The sequence below is a fragment of the Spinacia oleracea genome, chromosome 3 (assembly GCF_020520425.1).
Source record: "Spinacia oleracea cultivar Varoflay chromosome 3, BTI_SOV_V1, whole genome shotgun sequence".
Lineage (NCBI taxonomy): Eukaryota > Viridiplantae > Streptophyta > Magnoliopsida > Caryophyllales > Amaranthaceae > Spinacia > Spinacia oleracea.
The window spans coordinates 152378481-152400839 of record NC_079489.1 but is presented as its reverse complement, the minus strand read 5'-3'; the positions used below and the strand labels follow the sequence as shown (position 1 = coordinate 152400839).

At 35.7% G+C, this 22359-nt stretch overlaps 2 protein-coding genes across 10 annotated transcripts; both read left to right on the top strand.

Moving 5' to 3' along the window:
- The first annotated feature begins 576 nt into the window (after positions 1-576).
- Positions 577-21584, top strand: LOC110800431 (probable LRR receptor-like serine/threonine-protein kinase At3g47570). 9 transcript variants are annotated; one of them, XM_056840948.1, is made up of 9 exons: positions 577-895; positions 1824-1969; positions 3179-5954; positions 9929-10002; positions 10795-10956; positions 11057-11137; positions 12074-14683; positions 14822-15205; positions 18973-19625. In XM_056840948.1, exons 7-9 carry the CDS (start codon positions 12151-12153, stop codon positions 19044-19046), a joined length of 2991 nt encoding a protein of 996 aa, XP_056696926.1. In that variant the 5' UTR covers positions 577-895; positions 1824-1969; positions 3179-5954; positions 9929-10002; positions 10795-10956; positions 11057-11137; positions 12074-12150; the 3' UTR covers positions 19047-19625. The 9 variants fall into 9 exon arrangements, with proteins under 9 accessions (XP_056696926.1, XP_056696925.1, XP_056696924.1 ...); XM_056840947.1 differs by having other exon boundaries at positions 577-937; XM_056840946.1 differs by having other exon boundaries at positions 577-1284.
- Positions 6301-8610, top strand: LOC130470576 (DNA damage-repair/toleration protein DRT100). Its single transcript, XM_056840951.1, has one exon. The coding sequence runs from the start codon at positions 6617-6619 to the stop codon at positions 8420-8422; it is 1806 nt and encodes a 601-aa protein (XP_056696929.1). The 5' UTR covers positions 6301-6616; the 3' UTR covers positions 8423-8610.
- Positions 21585-22359: the final 775 nt, after the last annotated feature.

Here is a 22359-nt window from a genome sequence, read left to right as displayed (position 1 = left end):
TTAATTTAGCCCACCCAAATTAAATATCCGAATTACTCAAATACAATTTGGATCATATATTTTTGGGCTAGATCATATTGTTAGCCCAAAATAAACAAACCGAGTGGACCAGGTTAAAGACTCTCAAGTCACAAAATGGGCCCGAGCCTAAACCTATCAAGTCCAGTAAAGGAGATTTCATCTCCTATAATACTACTCGTCTACTTCAGTGGCGGGGATCAGAAATTCATTATTCTCAAGAGTCCATAAATTCTCTAGGAATTCTCTCTAAAAGTAGTCAAAAAACACATCAAATTTGTGTCGACTGCTTAGCCAAACTCAAACTCAGGTTGACATCATCAAACGAATGTCACCCTAAAACCAAATCCAGGTGTCACACACGTGTCATCGTCAGCTGCGGAACAGAATCAGAGGACTTAGTTTATTTTTTGTAAACTATCAAATATAGAGATTGTACCTAAACATTCAAATATCAATAAAAATACTTTGTTGCATTATTTTCTATCTTATTTGCCTAGACTAGAAAATTTGTGTAAACAATTACATATTTTCTTCTTTTATAATGTGATATCTTGGTCTGATATTGTTCTCTTCTGCCCTGTAAACATCATGTGGATCACAAGCGATCAGGGTAACATGTGTGATTTCAAAATGGCCCAGGGAAAAGTACTAAAAATCTAACTGATTTTCTGAATCTAAAATCTAACCGACTTTCTGAAATCTACCACTAATCTGATCTTCCCATACATAATGCCTATGCATATGATTTCCCGTTCCTTATTGGATCATACTGATGCGCCCTTTATATGGACAGTAAATGCTATAATGTTGTTTTTATTCCTGTTTTCTACAGCACATGCTTGATCTGTTAGGTGTCAATCCCAGGCCTCTGCAGGTTATGTGCTGAGTGTCGTAGGTTAATCTGATTGTTGTTTTCGTGAGTGGTTATCTGGTCTTGTGTTCTTGACTGTTAAGCACTTTACCGAGTTTTACCATGGTCTCCTCTTTCTCGTTCGTCTCTCTTTTGTGTCGTGTTTTCTGTTGTTTTATTTGCCTGGTGCCTTTTATTCAGCGCTTCCTGCTTTTTGTTGATATTTTGGAATGCAGTAGCCATTTAGGTGTATTGTTGATGTAATGGTTCCTGTCTTCGGTTTAGCTTTTGTTATGCTCTCTGCCTTTAGAGTTTGTTGTTGCCTCCTAAAGGCCGGTCCCTATAGTTGTTACATATAAACGACTGTTAAGGAAGACTCACCAAGTTGGTTATACGGCTGATGCATTATCAAGGTTAAGTGGTTAACTAAATGTTTATTAGTAGCTCGTGTTCCCATAAACATTCCTTTCCCTATGAGGAAGTTCTTTGGGGTTTCTTTGTTTTAAATTTTTAATCGGACTCACTTCGTGTTTTTACCTTGTATTCCTGGATCTGCCATATATTTGTTTGTTGATTTTTTCCCCAGTTTGTGTGTTTGGGTTTTCGTTATTTGATGATCGGATCAAATCAAGTTTTGTGTATAAAATTTCATGGGGTTCTTGTGTGATTTTGTCTTAAACAGCTGTCATTAGTGCCTTCCTACAGATTTATTACACAAATTAATTACATTAGATTAATGTTATGTATTTTTGCTTTGCATTAATCAGGGTACTTACTGACCTGCTTGGCTAATTACAGTGTTGTATATTTGTGGCTCTTGTCTTTTTTTTTTTCTTTTCTTTTACCTTAATCAGTGTTCATCAGTAATTAATTACATTAGATTAATGTTATGTATTGTCTGGTAGCAAGAAACTAATCCTAATTTTTTGCTGATCATTTTCTTGACGTGCAGGAGATTGTGGAGAAGCGAAAGGAAAGATCTAAGGTAGTCTACGAGAGGAAGAAGCAATTCATCAAATAGAAGGTGAAGGCTGAGAAGGTTGTCGAGGAGAAGCTTGGATCTCAGCTAGAAATTCTTGCCCCAATCAAGTACTGAAGGTGAAGGCTGAGTTTTTTTTAATGTTCTTCTAATTTGTGCATTAAAGTCGTCATCTATGCTATACTTCTACTCTAGCTTTCGTTTGCGTTGGAATTAATTTTAAAATTTTGTTTGGCCTTTGCGATGGATCTACATATATATGATTTGCTCATGGAGTTTTGGCAACTTTTCAATTAGCACATCATGTTGTTTCTGCACTTCTCAAAGCATTTAAAATGTTCTTCATTTTCATTTATACCCTCCTATCTCTCTCCAACAAGTTTGTATCTAAGTTGGTCATACGACTGATGCATTATCAAGGTTAACTAAATGTATATTAGTAGCTCATGGTCCTGTAAAAATTCATTTTCCTATTGGGTACTGGCCGTCCTAGATTAAACTGATGTCTCTATGGCTATCGGGAATACACCGTACATTTATGTGTTCTGCAGCTTCTGCTCGGATTAGGCTCTTGCCTCTGTAGTAATTTTCTGTTTTTAGTTTGCGTTTACAAATATTTCGTGCGCTTAGCGTTTGTTTCAACCTCATCTAGGCAGCCTCTTCTACATTAGCTTTCCGATATTCTTGGTTAAAGTTGCAACTGCATGTTCTGGCAGTACCCGCCAAGCTGTTTTGGGGTATGTTGTTTTCGATTTTTGCAGATTTTATTTGTTAGTTTGTTCTTTGTTCTTTTTTTTTATAATGTTACTGGGCTTATAGTGTTTTTTGTTTTGGCTGTTTTCATTGAATTGTTTAAACAGAATTGTAATTACAACTGAATAATCTAGCTACATCTATTTTGTTGTTTGTCAGAGGGAACAATATACTGGAAATCTAACATGTGAGCCAGTAGCACGAGAGCTACTGTTATAGAATGAGTCGATTACTTGTAATATATACAAATTATATGATGAGTCGATTTGAAGCTTTGTAGTTTATACTGTATTATTGTGCTGGATATGCTTGATTTATCAGTTCATGTTGAATTCTTGCCGATTTTTTTTTGTTACATAAAAACAATTATGATATAGTTTGAAAATTTTAGAGTATAATATTGAGACATACGGATTTTACGATCTAAATTTCTATCCCTTAAACAATATATTTTATTTTCATAGTTCGTAATAGATTGCCTGGTGCCTTGATTTGTTGGTTTTCTTGTGGATGATGAACTGGCTGGTTTTCTTTATACAATGACTATGTTTTTCTTTTGATATGTGTTCGAGCAGGATCTTGAATAGTCGATCAAATGTTACATCACGAGTCTGCCTCAATCAGGTGCATATGCAGTATGTTGTATGCACCTCTGCTTCGCTCAAATAACTTCCTAAGTCTTTTTTGTCGTTCTGCGTAAACGATGATGGTGTCTTTGCAATGAAGGGTTTTACCTTTGTTCTAGGTTGCTGAGGTCCTGAGTTGTCTGCTTCAAGTTATATGAAATGCACCGAAAAGGTAAAAGAAGTAGCTTTTGTATTTGTTCTGCATTTTTCTCTTTCAGTACAGTACTCTGTATACGGTAGGAACTTTAGGTTTGGTCTTTTGGTGCTAGCTTTCGTGTAGCGAACCCTTTCCCAAGCTAACCTGCTAACCTAACCTATTAGCTCAATTGGTAGAGCATTATGCAAATGTGTAAAAATGTTGGTTCGAATCCTACGTGGTTGGTCAATCCGGGATGGAAAAAGAACCATTGCAGTCTCTAGGTTGGTCATCCAGACTATTTTTATAGTTCAAGAATTAAGATTTTGTTGAATATCAAGGCTATTTGGTTATAAACAATGGAATATAAACAGTACAAGATGTAATAGTTGTGTAGAAGAGTATACATTATAGCTAGAGGCCACATATGTACTCATGCCTCCATATCCAAAATTCATTATATAAAATAGGTGGGTACATTAACTTCTCATTTAATAACCAATTTAATAACCAAATAATAGGTTAATTAATCCTAACATATCTAAAAGCATAGAGTTCCTCTTCACCTTTACTCATTCGTCTCTAAATTATTCTTCCTAACACTAACCTAACCTGCACCTTTACTCATTCGTCTCTAGATCATGCTTCCTCTCTGCTATCCATAAACCCTGTCTTGTTTATTGTGCTAAGGCTAATATTTGGATAGCAGCTTCTCATGTTTTGTTCTCCTAAATATATGCACAAATTCTTACTTAAAAATGTTGTACACCGGATTAAAAGTAACTCAAAATGCTTAAAAGTTATCCGTATGATAAAAATTTTCATTTTAATAAAAAATATTTATTCAAATTCACTAATAATGTATAATAGTAATCATTTAACCCTTTACAATGTTTATCTATCAAGTTTTTAATTGATAATATAAAAGTTAATCGAAACTAGGTTAAAGTTACAAAAAACCAGGTTAAAGTTACAAAAAACAGGGTAAAAGTTATCTTGGTGTACGATAAATTTATTGTACACCTTGTGCGCGCAAGGCCTTTTGAAATATATGTATCCAAGCACACCATGGTGGGTGGACCTGATTAGATTGGTGATTTTGGGTGTAGGTTTAGTGCAGAGTATAACTCACATGGGATTTGTTACCAAAGGAGTTCCTAAAGCAAGTTCTTTTGGTTAATTTCAATTAAATGTGTAATTTATGAGAGTCTAATGAAGCTTTCCACATTATTCAAGGCATTTCCACATTGTTAACATGAACATGCTTATTTGCATCTTGAACTCCTAATCAAACTAGAATTAATAGAGATTGAGTCGTTAAAACAAAGTTGTGGCAAGCTGCAAGGGATATTTGCATAATATGTTCATGTTATTCTGGATACTACATACTTATCGCCTTTTATTACATGCTGATGTAAAAGAATTTGACCCCGTGCATGAGCTTCTACGCACCAATCATGTTCTGATGAAGGTTTGGACCAATGATGTATCTCTCTAAGTGCAATGTCTTGCAATGGTGCCTCAAACAAGTGGTCTTGGAGCATGACTTCCCCATTTTCTTCCTCCTTTTATCCATCGTGTTCATTGCAAGCTCCATGTGTAAAGTGGTTGTGTGTTTAATGGCTATGTGTGTATGCCTTTTGCTAGCAAATTTTAGTTATGTTGCATTGCTACCAAGAAATTACTATCATTGTTATTGTAATTGGATGTTCCTAGAAAATACATGTACATCTTTTGATTTGTTATTTTGTGTTTGAACTATTATGACACCTACATTATAACTCTATTTATAGATTTGTATTGTCTACTTCTATTTAAATCTAACTTTAGCCTAGCAATTCTAGCATTTACCATCTTCCTTGACCAAATTGTAAGTGTATGTGTTTTACCAAACATTTTTACAAGACATATTTCTATATCTTGGGGGACTGTGTACGCTAGGAATTTTGCTGGTCCAGGCTGGTCCGGTCCAAAGTTTTAAAATTTTCGACAGACTTTGGGCAACGTAAAACTACACTTTTAGTTATGTGTCCGATCCGAAAATTGCCCAAAAATCCGGTATTTTAGGTCCGAAAAAGCGGGTTTGGACGTAAAAAATCGGTCTAAATCTTATCCTGGTCCGACACAATGGGCTGATTTTATGTTACTACCTGGGTCGAACCCGGCCAGGCCCGCCTTTTGATCGGGTCTATGACTCCGGTCCGAATCGATCCGGTGAACACCCATGGCCGAGTGTATCATCCAATTCGCGGTACAACTTATGAGACAATGTTTGTTTGGGATTCTGGATAAAGAATTAAAGATGCCAATTTCATGGATGAACAACACTCTCACCTTCATCTCTCTCATCAGAAAATCTCAGATTCAAATATCAAAAGGGTATGCCGGTACCATCATTTTAATTATCGAAGCTCGAATTAAATCAATTCAATTACTTTTAAAACCTCAATTTCTCGAATGCAACCATGGGAACATTTGAAGCAGAAACCTTCATCCCGAAGAATCAGAGGCAACCCCATTGCAGCTACAGCACGGTGAACCAGAATCCATCACCAATTATATGCATCCAATTTTTACCCGAATTGCGAGGTAATTTTGTATAATTTGCAATAATTAGGTTAATTGTTTTACTGTTTGTGTAATTATGAAACTAATCAAATATTCAAATATTGTCGTGTTATTATACTGACATTTTTTCAAAATATAATTGACATTTTCTGAGTTGTTGGGTTGCTATTCATTGGACTATTCCCAAATTTGGAAGACTTTTAAGGATTTGAATTATAGTGCGCTCCAACGTTCGAGTTGAATTTACCATCCCCGTGAATTGTTTTGAATTATTTTTAACGGTCAGTCGACATAAAAACTGTTGATAATTCATGTGAATAAAATTAAACTAAACCCCCCTTTTTTATTTCAAAAAAGTTGCAAGCTTTTGTATTTTTTCGAGTTTAACAAATGATGGGATTGCTACCTTTTTTCTTCACCAATTATAAATATCCGACCAAATGACTTAAAAATTCTATATGCCTAATTTAATTTTTGATTTATTATGCCTCCCATCATTGTTTCTTTTAGTCTAAGTGAAGACTGAGGCATCAAAATTGAACAACCCATGTTGTTAACTTTACAGCCTTTTCCCTCTCTTTTCCCTTTCCAGAATTGTACATTTTCCTCATTTTAAACTTCCAAAAATTACAAACTTTTTTTTTTGTCTTTGTTCAAAATCAAATTAAAACCCACATCTTAGTATGCAGAATCTGAGATGGGTTCTGAAGCTTTTGCTGATTCTTTCACTATTTGGTCAGCTATCCAAATCCCAAACTCATGAAACAACTACCTCAGCTTGTAAAGCAGCTGATAGAACTGCACTTCTAAGCTTCAAAACCAAGATTGTTAAGGATACAACAGGCATTCTCGAGTCGTGGGTGGGTGAAGATTGCTGTGGAGGAAGCTGGGAAGGTGTTGAATGTAATCCTTCCACTGGTAGAGTTATTGCTTTGGAGTTGCAGAAACCTTCTAGTAGTGATAGTGATGATGTTGATGATATTTACATGGAGGGTACACTGTCATCTTCTTTAGGTAACTTGGAATTCCTTGAGGTGTTGGTGATTAGTGGGATGAAGCACATTAGAGGAAACATTCCTGATACTTTCTCCAATTTAAGACACTTATCTCAGCTTGTCCTAGAGGGGAACTCACTTGTGGGACCCATCCCTTCCGGCCTCGGCTGCTTGCCTTCTCTTAAAACCCTCATGTTAGATGGAAACCGCTTGAGGGGTCAAATGCCACCTAGCTTAGGAAACCTTAAGGGACTCCTTCAGCTCAATTTAGGAAGAAACTATCTTTCTGGTCCTATCCCACCTACTTTTAGAAACCTTCAGAGTTTGCAATTTCTTGATCTCAGCAAAAATTTACTATCTGGGGTAATCCCTGATTTTATAGGGCAGTTTCGTAATCTGACTTTCGTCGAGCTTTCTTATAACCAATTCTCTGGTTCAATACCCAATTCACTTTGCAGTCTTACTGAACTTTCAGATGTATCACTGAGTGACAATCAGCTCACAGGTAGGATCCCTGAGAAAATTGGTGGCCTTAAAGCTCTCACTAGTCTTTCCCTTAGTAATAATCTTCTTATAGGTCATATCCCTGAGTCTCTTGCTAGTTTAGAGAACTTATGGTACCTTAATTTATCAAGAAATGCACTCTCAAATCCTTTGCCAAGTACCCTTGCTAAAGGTTTGCCTTCTTTATTGTCAATTGACTTGTCCTACAACAGTCTTAGCTTAGGGACAGTTCCTGATTGGATTAGGAGCAGAGAACTTACTGCTGTCCATTTAGCTGGTTGTGACCTCAAGGGTACTCTTCCAACTTTCACTACACCTATTTCTTTAACCTCTATAGATTTTGCAAATAACCATCTCGTAGGTGGTATCTCTACTTTTTTAACAAGAATGTCCAACTTGCAATATCTCAAGCTATCCAACAACCAACTCAAATTTGATATTTCTAGCATTGTCTTGCCAAAAGGTATATCTTCTATTGATCTTAGCTCGAACCAACTCTTTGGTCCTCTTTCGGCAATCCTCAATGGCCACACAACTAGCTTCCTAGAGGTGATTGATGTCTCAAGGAACATAATTTCAGGCACCATACCTGAATTTAAAGGAGGATTGACCTTGAAAGTACTCAACATTGGGAGTAACAAGATTACAGGGCATATACCAAGCTCAATGTCAAACTTGGTTGATTTACAGAGGTTTGATATATGTCGGAATCATATTTCTGGGATCATTCCATCGAGTTTAGGCCAACTGGTGAAGCTGCAATGGTTAGACTTGTCTATCAACAGCCTCACAGGAAGAATTCCAAATAGTTTGATTGGAATCACAAATCTCAGGCATGCAAGTTTTAGGGCAAACAGATTGTGTGGAGAGATACCACAAGCCAGACCTTTCAATATCTTTCCTGTTGTAGCTTATGCTCACAACCAATGCTTGTGTGGCAAACCCCTGCATCCTTGCAAGGGGAAGAGCCCACCTCAAATGGGCCAGTAACAAGCTGACTCATACTTTATAAAGAAATCCACCATCATTTTCACTATCTACCAACATGAAGCTTTTCATGTGACAGAGTAGTCAGTAGTCACCCACATTCGTTCCCTTATGCTTGCCTCACAAGCAGCCTACATTGTACTTTCATTTAACTATAATAATATATATATTTCAAGTTCGATTCGTTGAAATGCGTAGTATCACATAACTAACTTGTGCCATCCCATTTTATCTGTCAGTTATGCACTATTATTTGTTGGAAAATATCAATGCAATAACAAACGTTTCGTAATTAAAAAGCTCAACAGCACGAATTATGGCTTGGGTGCAGCTAGCAGCGCAACCTTAAAAACTAATAGCCAAAGCAACACCAACTTTTGCAAAGGGTGCAATGCATGTCATACATGACCCTGTCGACCCTAAATCTTCTGGAGACGGAAAATCTCTAATATTTTACATTTTTCGTTTTATATTTGATATGTTTACTTGTTTTTGCTCAACTCACGCGACTTTACCATAAATTTTCACATTTTTCTTCTTTTTTTGTTTGTTTCCTTGACTTGCTACCTTCAAAATTGAAATAAAAAAGTATTAAAATATTGAAGATTCTCCCGTCTTCCTTGGAAATTGGAATCTAGGGCTGCCGGTATCATTTATGATACACATTGCACCCTTTGCAAAAGTTGGTGTTGTATTGGCTATTAGTCAAAAGTTGTGGTGTTTGCTGCACCCAAACTATAGTTGGTGTTGTTGAGGCCAATTTCTCCAATAAAAACTTGCGCTAAACCTTTAAAGACAGGAATTACTATATAAGCCATATACCCCCTTGGCACTTGATTCAGTAACTCGTACCAGTGATCAAGTAAAACACTAAAGTTATTGTGTATATACTAGTTCACATTTCTGTCGCATCATGAAGGTCTGCTCTAATACATTATGGATAAAAGAACTATAAAAAGTATATTTTATGAATCTATGACTATGATGCATTGGACCTGTCACCTGATATACTAAACAATATGACATTCATCTGGCTCTGTAGTGTGTACATTTATAGATCCATTGTCTTGTGAACTTGCTTAAAGAGATACAACTTTGACAATACGATGAAATTATTGTCGTATCTTGTCATTATTGTTGACAATAACAAAATTTTCTAACAAATCTTTCTTTGAGAATTAGTTTTATCGAGGGAATTCGTAGTTTTGGGAACATTTTTGCTTTCTCTAAACATCCCTTCTTTTGGCAGGAGGAGTTGAGGATGCAGTGATGTAATGAAGCTTCTGTTTGAGAGTGAATTTTGGATGTCTTTGCTATGTTTATACCCTTATATGCATTGTTCTCCGAAAGAAACTTTTCACATTTTAAATTCCTCAACCGTTATGAACTTGCACAATTGATGTTACCCTCTATGTGGTTATTTCTTTGTTGTGTATATGAGCGAGTACGTTGTCTTTTTGTTATAGTGAACTCCATTTTCATTCATTTCTTTACTTGTCAATTTAGCAGATAAGGATTATTGTACAAACATATCAAAACATGGGCTCAGTCTTCGTGGGACAAGGTGGCTTTTTGGGTCAAGAGTGAGTACTTAGTTATCAGTTTTTGTTCTGACTTTAACAGTATGTTCAATGAATAACTGTCCTCTGTGAATTTATGTATGTAGTTCAACCACATAATCTTGATTTAGTTCGTCGATCCCTTCAACTTGTACAAAAAGTTCCAAAGTACCTGTTCAAGAAAAAGTTCTTGTGACTGTAAATTTTCTGCTTTTTTAGGTTTTCTGTTTCTTTTGAAAATTTTACAACTCTTTGAGTAATTAGTTCCTGATTTTACAGGCGTGAATCACTAGTATCGTTGCAGGATTGCTGCTTCTATTTTATTTCAATACAAATATGTTGAGTTAGTACTCTTGTACTTCCTCCATTCTTATTTACATGACACAATGGGGTTTTGGACACTATTCACACAAACCCCTTTGACTTCCTTTTGTGATTTATACTCTAAAAAAAATATATAGTCGTGTGGGGTCTTGTTAGATTCGTCTCAATAAATATTTTTTAAATATCAACTTTTTATAGTTTTTCTTATCCATAATTGAAGATATTAATGTTTGAAATCATGCATTGGCAAACGTGACTAACTAATTGTGTCATGTAACAGAGGAAAGAGGAAATATTTTGTATCTGAATCAACAGAACTGACTTGCTGTTGCTATTTTATGCAATTCTTTTCCTAGATTCTACCTTATTTCATTATCTTAAGTAGCAAGATAAATGTTTGCCTGTACTTTCCCTCAACTCGTTTCATATTATCTGATTGTAATCACTAGTTTTCATAAATTAATGTCACTATGCTGTTATCTTTATGTTCAGGATAACTTAGGTGCACTAGTGCACTACAACGGAGTATCTGATTGCAAAGTTTGATCATTTGTTGGTGCGCATACTGTACAGCCAAGTTTCCCAACACTTAATTGTACAAGTATTGTCTATACACGGAGTTCAAAATAGGCATGATAAAAGAACATTTTCGCGGTTGGTTCTAAATCAACTTGTGTAGAACTATCATTTTGAAAGATATGTTTGCTTCTTCATGAAAATCGCGTTTAAAGTGCTCTTTTGTCATGTGTAACAGGAGTCAGGAGTCAGGAGAGGGAAGTGAAGTTTTTACAGAGACAGAACAGCACAGAAGGGAACAAATGAACAATCAGATAAGGTCATGCCTCTGAAAATAGTCAATTAATGCGTCAGGAATTCTCAAAATTAGGATTATTATTTGACTATCTATAAGTCTTCCGGTATTATTTGACTATTTTTTATAAAATATTTGAGTAAAAAAAATAATTGTTCAAAAATAAAGTAGGTACAAAGTAAAAGAGATCTTGACCGCTTTTTGAAAGACTAATAAAATTAGGATATAATTTACAGAGTACTCCGTATGATTTACAAATACTATTTGAGAAATATAAATACAGCTGAAAACTTACATTGAAGATCAAGTAAATATTTTAGTCAAATATACTGAATCTTTTCCATGAAAAATTATTGAAATAAAATAAATTAATAAAAAGGAAAAAAAAATTGGAGGCAACATTTTTCACCAGTGACATGTGTCATTCATGGTGTGTGTTTTAGTAGAAAGTAATAGAATAGATAAATATTCCGTAATAGATTACTCTGCATCAAATATGCACACCTGAATTATCAATTAACAAAAATGAGATGGGGAGATAGATAATATAAAACCTTCAAATATTAGAAATATCAAAGATGCAATAATTAAAGAATAAATAAAAAGATAATTTCCAAGAATTTTCAATCATGCATACTTTTCTTTACTTGTTATTTTCCCAAGTCTTCTCTTTAAGTCAAAATGATTTGAGGCTCAGGATAAATTTCATTTCTTTGGTTACGTTCTACTTTGACTAATTCTTTTTTGTTTTGAAAGATACATCTAATTCTATTATTGCTTCAGCATAAATATGGTTACATATGGTTGCAAAACATATACTTCATATTATCAATTCTCCATAACTATAACTTTATAAGCTTTATTAAGCTATGTCTTTTTTCTCCAAAAAGCTTAACTTATCATCCTTTCTTTACTACATCCTTTGTGCTAACTTTGTGTTGTGCTGCCTCCCGTTTTCAGTAGCTGGGAACAATGAAACAGACAGATTAGCATTGCTTCAAATCAAATCCAGAATAACAGTCGACCCACTTGGTGTTATGAGCTCATGGAACGACACCCTTCACTTTTGCGAGTGGTACGGTGTTACTTGTGGCCGTAGGCACCAGAGAGTGACGATACTTGACCTGCATTCCTCAAAACTGACAGGTATCATTTCTCCTCATCTTGGTAACTTGAGCTTTCTCAGGGTGTTATACCTTCAAAATAACAGTTTTGGTGGCACAATTCCTCTTCAAATCAATCGTTTGCACAGGTTACAAACTCTAGACCTGTATAATAATTCCATTACAGGGGAAATTCCGTCAAATATATCAAGTAATTGCTATAGCCTTATTGTTATAAATCTTTCTAATAACATGTTGGTGGGAGAAATTCCACCCATGTTTGGTTCGCTGACATATTTGCAACAACTTACTCTAACAGATAACAACTTTATCGGTAACATTCCTTCATCTTTTGGGAACTTATCATCTCTGACAATACTCTCCCTTGCTAGAAACAACTTGGTTGGAAGTATCCCTGATAGTTTGGGGAAACTGAGTAATATGACCGTATTACACTTAAATAGCAATAAGTTTTCAGGAGTAGTCCCACTCTCAATCTTTAACCTCTCTTTACTAAAAGATTTAGATTTAGGAATGAATGTTTTTGAAGGAAACCTCCCTTCAGATTTAGGAAACACACTTCCAAAACTTCAGTCGTTCTCTGTATATTGGAATCGGTTCAGTGGACAAATTCCAGCATCAATATCCAATTTTTCAAACCTAGAAGTTATTCAGTTGAATGGGAACAATCTTCAAGGACAAGTTCCTTCTTTGCACAAGTTAACAAGGCTTACTTGGCTTATCCTAGGCACTAACTCCCTTGGGTATGGCCAAGCTCAAGATTTGAACTTTGTTTTTTCCTTGGCTAACGCCACCAATTTGCAATTCCTTGAGATAGGTAGAAACAAATTCAAAGGAGTTTTCCCTAAAATTTTCTGCAACTTTTCTTCTCTTACCGCTCTGACACTATACAATAACAACATACATGGAGAAATTCCAGTTTGCATTGAAAATGTAGCAACATTGCAATTCCTTGATGCTAGTAACAATGCACTTTCTGGCGTCATTCCCCGAGGCATAGGGAAGCTCCAAAACCTTCAGAAGTTATTTCTAGATGGAAACCAATTATCCGGGTTCATTCCAACCTCAATTGGAAACTTAACTAAGATTTCTGTTTTAACGCTTTCAAACAATGGATTACAAGGCCAAATACCCTCATCTCTTGGAAACTGTATATCGTTAAATCAACTACATCTTTCTAACAACGGTCTTACCAAAAACATACCCCCACGACTATTTAATCTACCTGTCTTGTCTATCCTACTCGATTTATCTGAAAACTACCTAACTGGGTCTCTGCCTGAAGAAGTTGGGAGACTGACTAATCTTGACTACCTTGATATCTCTGGAAACTTGTTAACGGGTGAGATACCAAGCTCTCTTGGTGGTTGTGTGTCTCTAGAGTTCTTATACATGGAGGGAAACAATTTCCAAGGCACCATTCCTGATTCATTGCAGGCATTAAAGGGTCTCCTTGAATTAAATTTGCCATACAACAATTTATCTGGAAGAATCCCAACTTTTTTACAGAGCTTCAAGTTGCAAAGCCTAGATTTATCCAACAATAACCTTGAAGGTGAAGTACCTTATGATGGAGTCTTTAGTAATGCAAGTGCTGTTTACATAAGAGGAAACACTAGGCTTTGTGGAGGAATACCTGGGTTAAAGTTACCCAGATGCAGCTTAAGCAGCAACACCCACAAAAGAAAAAAATTGATAGTTGCAATTCTTTCTGGGTGTTCTGGAGTTATACTGCTACTGGTTGTTCTTGTGTTATTATATACTTTCAGACACAGAAAGAGGACTAAGAAACCCACATCTTCAGATGATTCAGAAAATTTTCCAAATTTGTCTTACCAAACACTTCTTAAAGCCACAAATGGGTTCTCCTCTGAATGTTTGATTGGCAGTGGTACATTTGGTGTTGTGTACAAGGGGGTGCTTGATGACTATGATGAGGATGAATCTATTGTTGCCATCAAGGTGTTTAATCTTCAAAATCATGGTGCTACCAAGAGTTTTATGGCTGAATGTGGAGTCCTCCGTGGCATCCGGCACCGAAATCTTCTCAAAGTTGTAACTGCTTGCTCAAGTGTGGATTATCAAGGCAGAGATTTCAAGGCTTTAGTTTATGAGTACATGGTGAATGGGAGTTTGGATGATTGGTTGCATCCTGCATATTCAATCGAGAAGTCAAATAGTATATCAAGGCTTTTAAATCTTCGCCAAAGACTTGATATAGCAGTTGATGTTGCATTTGCATTGGATTATCTACACTACCATTGTGCTGCCTCCATAGTTCATTGTGACCTCAAGCCTAGCAATATTCTTCTTGATGATGAAATGGTAGCACATGTGGGTGACTTTGGCCTAGCAAAGTTCCTATTGAAAGGCATCAGTGGCGACTCCAACTCCAATTATTCTAGCTCTGTTGGAGTGAGAGGTACAATCGGTTATGCTCCTCCAGGTAACCCAACTAATGTTTTTCATATCTATCACCAAAACTATCTGTATTGATCTATTTTTAATTCTAATGCATCAAACGTTTAGCATATATTCCATGTTAATTTCATAATAAGTTTAACATAAGAGGAATTACATGCAGAGTATGGTATGGGGAATGAGGTGTCTACCAGCGGCGATGTCTATAGTTTTGGGATCCTATTATTGGAAATGATTACAAGAAAGAGGCCTACTAATGACATGTTCAATGGAGGGCTAAGCTTACATGGCTTCGTCAAAGAAGCTCTACCTGGAAATGTAATGGAGATTCTAGATCATGTACTTCTTGAAGAAGACATAGACAGTGAGGAGACGGATAGCAACTTAATGTTGGAGGCACTGATTTCTATACTTGGAGTAGCACTATCCTGCTCAACTGAGTTCCCACGAGAAAGGTTGGACATGAGTGATGTTTCTGCAAAACTATCATCAATCAGAAACAAGCTCCTTGGAACTTGTTTACAACAACGGGGGAGAATTCAAGCAGGTAATGTTTCTACTACTTCTTTTCCCTCAGGAATGACTGAAATGATATTTCTGCAAGTTTTTTTAATTTTCTATTTGGGCTCTGTTTGGTTTGGTGTAAGATGTTTTCAGTGCAAAATATGAAAAATATTTTCCAATGGAAAACACAACTCCAGACTAGTTTTCTTTTGTTTGGTTCCTTAAAAGAAAATGGGAGAAGATGGTGAAGATCGAGGGAAGAAGGGAGAGAGGGAGGTAAGGTGGAAAAAGGGATTTCCCTCCCTTTCAAATGGAAAATATTTTTCCACCTTTAAGGGAGTTATGGAAAATTGTTTTTCATCTATTGTCAAACTAAACAACGTAAAGTGTTTGAAAAGGGGAAAATCATCTTCCGCGAAAACGTTTTACACCCTATCAAACGGAGCCTTGATTCTATTTACTTCTACCATCAAATGTTCTACCAAAACTGAAACCATCTATCATAGTTGTGTTGTGATTTATATTGACTCTTGTTGTCAAATGCAATATCAATCGCAATATCAAGATTCAAGTCTTTGGTGAAAACTCAAGTTCGCAGTGATATGATTTACACCCTCAACTAGGGATGAGCATGGGTCCAGGACCCGACCCATTTTTAAGGGGCTGGGTCTAATTATTTGAGACCTAATGGATTTGGGGCAGATCTGGATCCATGTGTTTAAAAACATATTTTGGTCCAATATTCTCAAACCCGGTCTAGATTCAGCCCATGGACCCGGTCAGTTATTAGACATTAGAAATAGTCTAATTAGACACATGCATGCATTAGTGGCGATATATATCGAGTGTGAATATGTGATGATAAATGACGGTTAAATTAATGGCGCGGGAAAATTTTCTAAGATAAAAATGTTAAAAATAAAAAAAGGAACACTAGACCAATTTTTTACCCGAGATCCATTTAACCCATTGGATATGGGTATGGGTCTGAATTTTTCAGACTCAAGACCCAGCCTAAATCCGGCCCATGCCCATCCCCATCCCTACCCTCAACCAGTCAACTGTACTAACTACCTCTGTTTAGATGCAGCCAATTTTGTAAACTCCCATTTGATATGTACTAATAAACCAAAGCTTTGAATTCTCTACCCTAATAATCAACACTTGAACAAGTTGTCATCACCTTGACAAGATTTTGATGCCTGATTTTTTGGAGGATCTCACATTCAGTTGTGAAGCTCTTGAAAGCAACGCAGTACTCTTGGTTAAATATCTTGATGGCAACGATTGATCCATCCTTTTCAATGGTTGATCCATTCTGGAATTTGGAGACCCTCCCTTCAACCTCTAGTCAATGGATCATTGAAACAGTCTCGTCAACAGCTTCATGTCACGAGTCGTCTCTCTCACCATCGCATGAGCCATCAAATTTGATGGGCTAAACGTTATGGGTTGTAATTTTTGGGTTCCCACCCGTTTTGACCCATTGAAGATGATGGTCGGGTCGGATTGCTCATATCAGGCCTGGAAAGGCCCGTACGCAGCAAAATAGTAGCAGATCCCAAAAGATTCTAGAAATGTTCTACGGTGTTCTTGGACATTCTAGCATGGGTGGAGCTTGAAGGTTCTAGATACGGGAATTCTAGAACACTTGTATATTTGTGTAAGGATCTAGAAAGGTGTAGGTACCTCCTTATATAGGAACTTCTCTTGGCCGGAGATGGGAACGCTCTAGAAACTTGTAGGCAGTTCCTTGTAAGAATTGTATAGAATATTCACACTAGTATTCTAGAGTGTGAATATTCTACACCTAGGGGGTGGTGACATATAAATAGACGCTCATTTGTATATTCAAGTTGAGAGTTCAATACAAGAAAGTACTCCCAAAAACACTTGTGTTCTCTTCCAGGTTGAAAAGTAAGGCATGGGAGTGATCGGGCACACTAGCGACAAACTGCTTGTGTGTTCATTGTTCTACGGTTCTACCGCTAAGGGGCACCATAATCTACTAGCTAGGCACCAAGAGAAATGTGCTAGCTAATCGGAGGTATATCTACCACAAAGGAGTAATGCTACGATGTCCTAATGTTGAATTTATACATTTTTCTCCAGTAGCAAGATTATCAGTATGCATGTCGTCATAGCCTTTGAGTTGCCAAAAGCGAAGATCAAGCGATATGCCTGCAAATTGGCTAATCCAGAACAAAATCACCTGATTAGGATTTGCTTTAAACTTGTCAAGTACTAATACAATACTACATAAGAAGTATTTTGTAAGAAACAACTTCGTACTAACTAACATAACTTCCACCAAGAACCAATAGTTGATTACACAATACTTCGTGGAAGACTAAATCTTTCCTTAAAAAGTGTAACTAAATTTCCCATAAAAAAAGTGTAACTAAATCTTTTCATAGGAAATATTTTATTACTTCATTACTACTCAAACCAGAAAAAGCATAAATCTAATTCCAGGAAGAAAAAAAAAAATAAAAAAATACGAAAGAATGGAAAAATGCAAATTCATAACGTACCTCATCCTATTCATAGTCGACAATTAGGTACTTTACTTTGTTCAGTACCGTTGTTAACATTCAAATGTAAATTTCCTCTAGAAAATTCTATTAACAGGTCAACGTGAAGAGTGGCTGGCGCACGAAAGAGTTATTGTATTGATCTTCAATGAACTCTTCAGCAGATCTTAGAATATCATCAAAAATGTCGATATCCTCTTTAAGACCCTTCCAAATTCCTCAAACTCGTGGCCATCTTTGTATCCTCTTTTAGAAAATCATTGCCATCATTGTCACAAGAAAGAACAAGAGAAGTTATCGAATTGTGTTCGTTATCTTTAATAATATTAGATTTGCTTGCTGAATTCCTTGGAATGAGTTCGTTATCTTTGATAGTAGTAGATTTGCTTGGTGAATTCCTTGGAATGAGAAGAAGATTGGGGTTGTTGCTGGAAGTCGATGACACGAGGCTGACTTCTTGATAATCGGATAGTAGAGGGGGTGGAACACGAGGAAGTTCTTCTCCAATTGATGGATACTTCCTCTTGCAATTGCTAGATTCTTTCGTCGACATGGTTGACGATCGAATGAAATTGAAAACGAGGAATTGAAATTGATCAAGAAATGGGTTTCGATTTTCGAGAAGTAATGGAAACTTTAAATTTTAACTTTTTTTACTAACTCAAAAGTAATAATGGCATCTTTGATCTACTAGTTGTTAGACCACGGTCTTCCAAGTTATCAAAACTAACTATGTAAATCGACAGGGTAATTAGTTATGAATTAAGTTTACGTAGGCACATTAATGGTGTTTGTTATTAAGATATATTGTTCATGCTCATTTATCCTTAACAATTTGTTATAACGTATTTGAAAACCATGTTCTTATCTAGATAAAAGAGACATCGAAATTTAACATAATACTTAAGGAAACATAATGTTGATATCAATATTCCAACTTTGACAAAATTTGACTAATCACTGCATCAAACTTTGACAAACACAATAAGTTGTATAATCGAAAGGTTAATAATTATATTTTTTTGTAGATTAATTAGTTATCCATGTAATAAGCTTTGACAACGAGTGCCATCAGATACACTTTTATACACATAAACCTCTGGTAAATGGAAAATCGAAACAGTGTAGCAGCTTATCACAAAACTATATCAAATGTCTATGCTTTAGTTTTCTTATCTTTTTCACTAAATCGAACACAGTGTAGCAACTTATTATGCTTACACATATTTTTATAATCCGTATCTTTGAATATATATTTTGGTTGTTCTATCTCCAGGACACCAAACAGAGTTGTGTTGTAAGAATCCACTGGTTGGCACACGAAAGAGTTACTATATTGATCCTCCATGAACTATTCTGGTGCAATGAGAGGAGTATTTGGAGTGTTGTTGAAGTCGGTGACACAAGACTGATTTCTTGATAATTCATTAGAGGAATTGGAACATGAGGTGGGTGTTCTTAGGCTCAAGTTCACCGTCAATAGATGTATACTTCCTCTTGCGATTGCTAGCCGCGTTCGTCGCCATTGTTGATGATGGAATGAACTTGAAGACGAAATCGATTGAAAAAACGTATGAAAAAACGATTGAAGAGATTTAATTGACGGTCGCTAATTGAGATTCGGCGAGCCAACGCTAAGCAGGGTTAAGGATTTGATGCATGTCTCTAGAAAATCTAAAACGGTGTCCCAACCAGCCATGCCTCCCAATTTTTAGGGGATACACGTTGACCGGCACAACTTTTAAGAAAAATAGTTGAAATTATATGATAATGAAGTAAGTGGAACAGTTGCACACACTAGGTGTACATTAAATTTATTATATATCGGGATAACTTTTACCCAATTTTCGTAATTTTATCATATTTTGATTAACTTTTATATTATAAACTTATTTTGATGGATAAACATTTTAAAGGGTTACATAATTACTTTTATACGTTATTAGTGATTTTAAAGGGTTATAACAGTTACTTTTCAATTCTCCTGGGGTAACTGTTAAAGATTTTAACTTATTTTTTACTGCGATATACAATAGGAAAATTTGGTAATATTAAACCAACCTTTGGCCGATTTTCTTTTATTAATCGCACCTACGACATATTTTTTAATAATCTCACCTTTACTACCAACGACTTTAATTGGGCTTAAATGACCGTTAACCAGTGAAAAATTCAACAAGATTGTTATGAATTGATGATGATGACTGAATATATCGAGAGAGAGTACTACCACGTAGGGATATATTACCGCCTACAACAAGTTTATGACCTATTAGGCCCAATAAAAGTCGCTAGATAGTAAATGTGAGATTATTAAAAAATATGTTGTAGGTGGGGTTAATAAAAGAAAATCGGCCAAAAATTGAATTAATATTACCAAATTTTCCTATACAATATTTGTTGTAAACTACCTTTAATAAGAATTTGTGAATGTATGTCTTTATGGGGATGGAAATAACCTGGTATAAACCTCTATCATACCAACAAGAAAATGTAACAAGATTCATCATCTCGTCTAGAATAACTTTATCCTTGTTAAGGAAATTATTCACTTTTTTATAAGGCTTGAAAAGGAAAGAATATTATAGCTCTTATTTAATATCACTAACGAGTTATTTGGTAGCTGGTAATAAATGTAGGAGATGGTAATGAAATTTTATCTCAAATTTGGTGTTTTTCTTCATAAGTTTGCATTCCAATCCAATACCACTTCCCAAATAATAATGAGTGGTAATGGAAAGTTATGAAGAAAAAAGAGATACTTATGAATGAACTATCGTTATCATGGATATGAGTATTGATTTTCCTTAGAAATTTATATACAAATTCATTTTCATTGCCACCATTTATGGTCGACTACCAAACGAACAATAAGGCTATTAATAGATAGAAATTGAGTTTCATTAGGGATACTCTGTTGTGTTTTAACTTTCCTGTTAATCTTATTAATTTAATTATGTCTTGCATTACTAGTTTTACTATTTCTATTTTTTGAAATGGAAAAATTTGTAATAGTTTCGGTCCGTTTAGAGGAATAAGGCAAAGGGATCCTCTTTTGTAAAACTCTTAAATGAACCTGGTCCACCTAAACTTATTGTGGACCAAGCCCAAAAGAAGAAGCTTCTCCTCTTACCCTTTTCATTCACACGTGTGAATTGAACAAGCCCAAAATTCATTTTGTTTAAGCTTTTCCTTCTCTCGACCTTTTCTTTCTCCTCATTCTCTGGACCTTCTTCTTCACTACCCTCGTTCTCACGAAGCTTCATCTCATCTCAACTTCAACGGATTCTCTCGAGTTTTTGCAATTTTCTTCTACTTGCATTTATCTGTTCCTTCAATTTCTCTCCTCAACTTCAACCTTTATTTTCTCTCTCCTCTATTAGCAATGCCACCAAAAATTAGGGGATGATTTGATTGGAGTTTGAAGAGGCCTCCGTAGTTCAGCTACTCGCATGGAACATTCAGGTCTGTTTTTCAACTTCATTTTTTTAATTTTGTAATTCCATTAACTTCGCCGATTTTAGGTATTTGCGCTTGTTTTTTTTGTAGTTTCATGTATTTTGTGCTTTTATTTTTTCCATTGATATTCTTGTTAATTATACTAGATTTTTTTTGATTGATTTGAAGTTTTGTTGCCACGAATTAGAGTTTGATTTTACAAATTCTCAAAATTAGGGTTTCTATTCATTTTGCGCTGATTTTTTGGGTGTATTGGTCTGATAAGATGTTAGTTGTTGTCAATATACACAATTTAAAGGTCATTGTACTACTGTTTTAAGTTTTCTTTTGTAGAACTGAGGAAATTGTAACCGTTACATTGTATATGTTACTATTCAACCTGTAATGGTCATTATATGTAGTAAGTGATGTTAAAAAGTTCTGCATTAATTTTCTTTTATGTAAACTTATGTGAAGCAATTAGGTATTCATGTGTACACGGTGTCATATCATCACAAGCCTAGCTTGCTGATCTGATTGGCAGTAGCAGTTGGTCTATAGTTCGGCCAGTAAGTGATTCTGTGCGTGACTGCTATCTTAGGAGTGTATTTAGGCTTGTGTAGTTGTTATTGTGTATGTGTGTGGAAGTGTTACTATAGGTAAAATAGGGATACTATATCAGAAATTGTTGTTTAGTTTGTTTAAGGTCACTATGCATAGAAAATGATCACTATCATAAAAAAGAGGGGGGCATGGTTTTGAGAATTGGGGATTTGGGTGTAAAATGTGTTAGTGAAAATGAGTTTCAAATAATATGTTGAGAAACAACAACAGCAGAAAAACTACAACAATGAACGTGGATGTCAATGAGTTCCAGACTAACCTTGTCCCATACCCTATGATCCACTTCATGCTTTCCTCCTATGCCCCTGTTATCTCTACTGAGAAGGCTTACCATGAGAAACTCTCTGTAGCTGAAATCACCACCAGTTCCTTTGAGCCATCTTTCATGATGGCCAAGTGTGACCCACATCACGGAAAGTAAATGGAGTTGTCTCATGTACCGTGGTGATATTGTTCCCAAGGATGTGAATGCTGCAGTGACCACCATTAAGACTAAGCGGTAGAAGTAGTAAGCTTAGTTGCTACTGCAGCCGCTGCAGATTTTCTGGGATTATGCATATGCTTATGTCCTAATACTATGGTCCATATATGTAAAATTTTT

Excerpts from the sequence above, each read along its gene's own strand:
- LOC130470576 (XM_056840951.1), top strand. The coding sequence starts at position 6,617 with ATGCAGAATCTGAGATGGGTTCTGAAGCTTTTGCTGATTCTTTCACTA.
- LOC110800431 (XM_022005738.2), top strand. The coding sequence starts at position 11,983 with ATGTCTTTTTTCTCCAAAAAGCTTAACTTATCATCCTTTCTTTACTAC. Across the intron at positions 14,684-14,821 it reads AATCGGTTATGCTCCTCCAG|AGTATGGTATGGGGAATGAG; the intron begins GTAACCCAACTA and ends AATTACATGCAG. Across the intron at positions 15,206-18,972 it reads ACGGGGGAGAATTCAAGCAG|GACACCAAACAGAGTTGTGT; the intron begins GTAATGTTTCTA and ends TTCTATCTCCAG.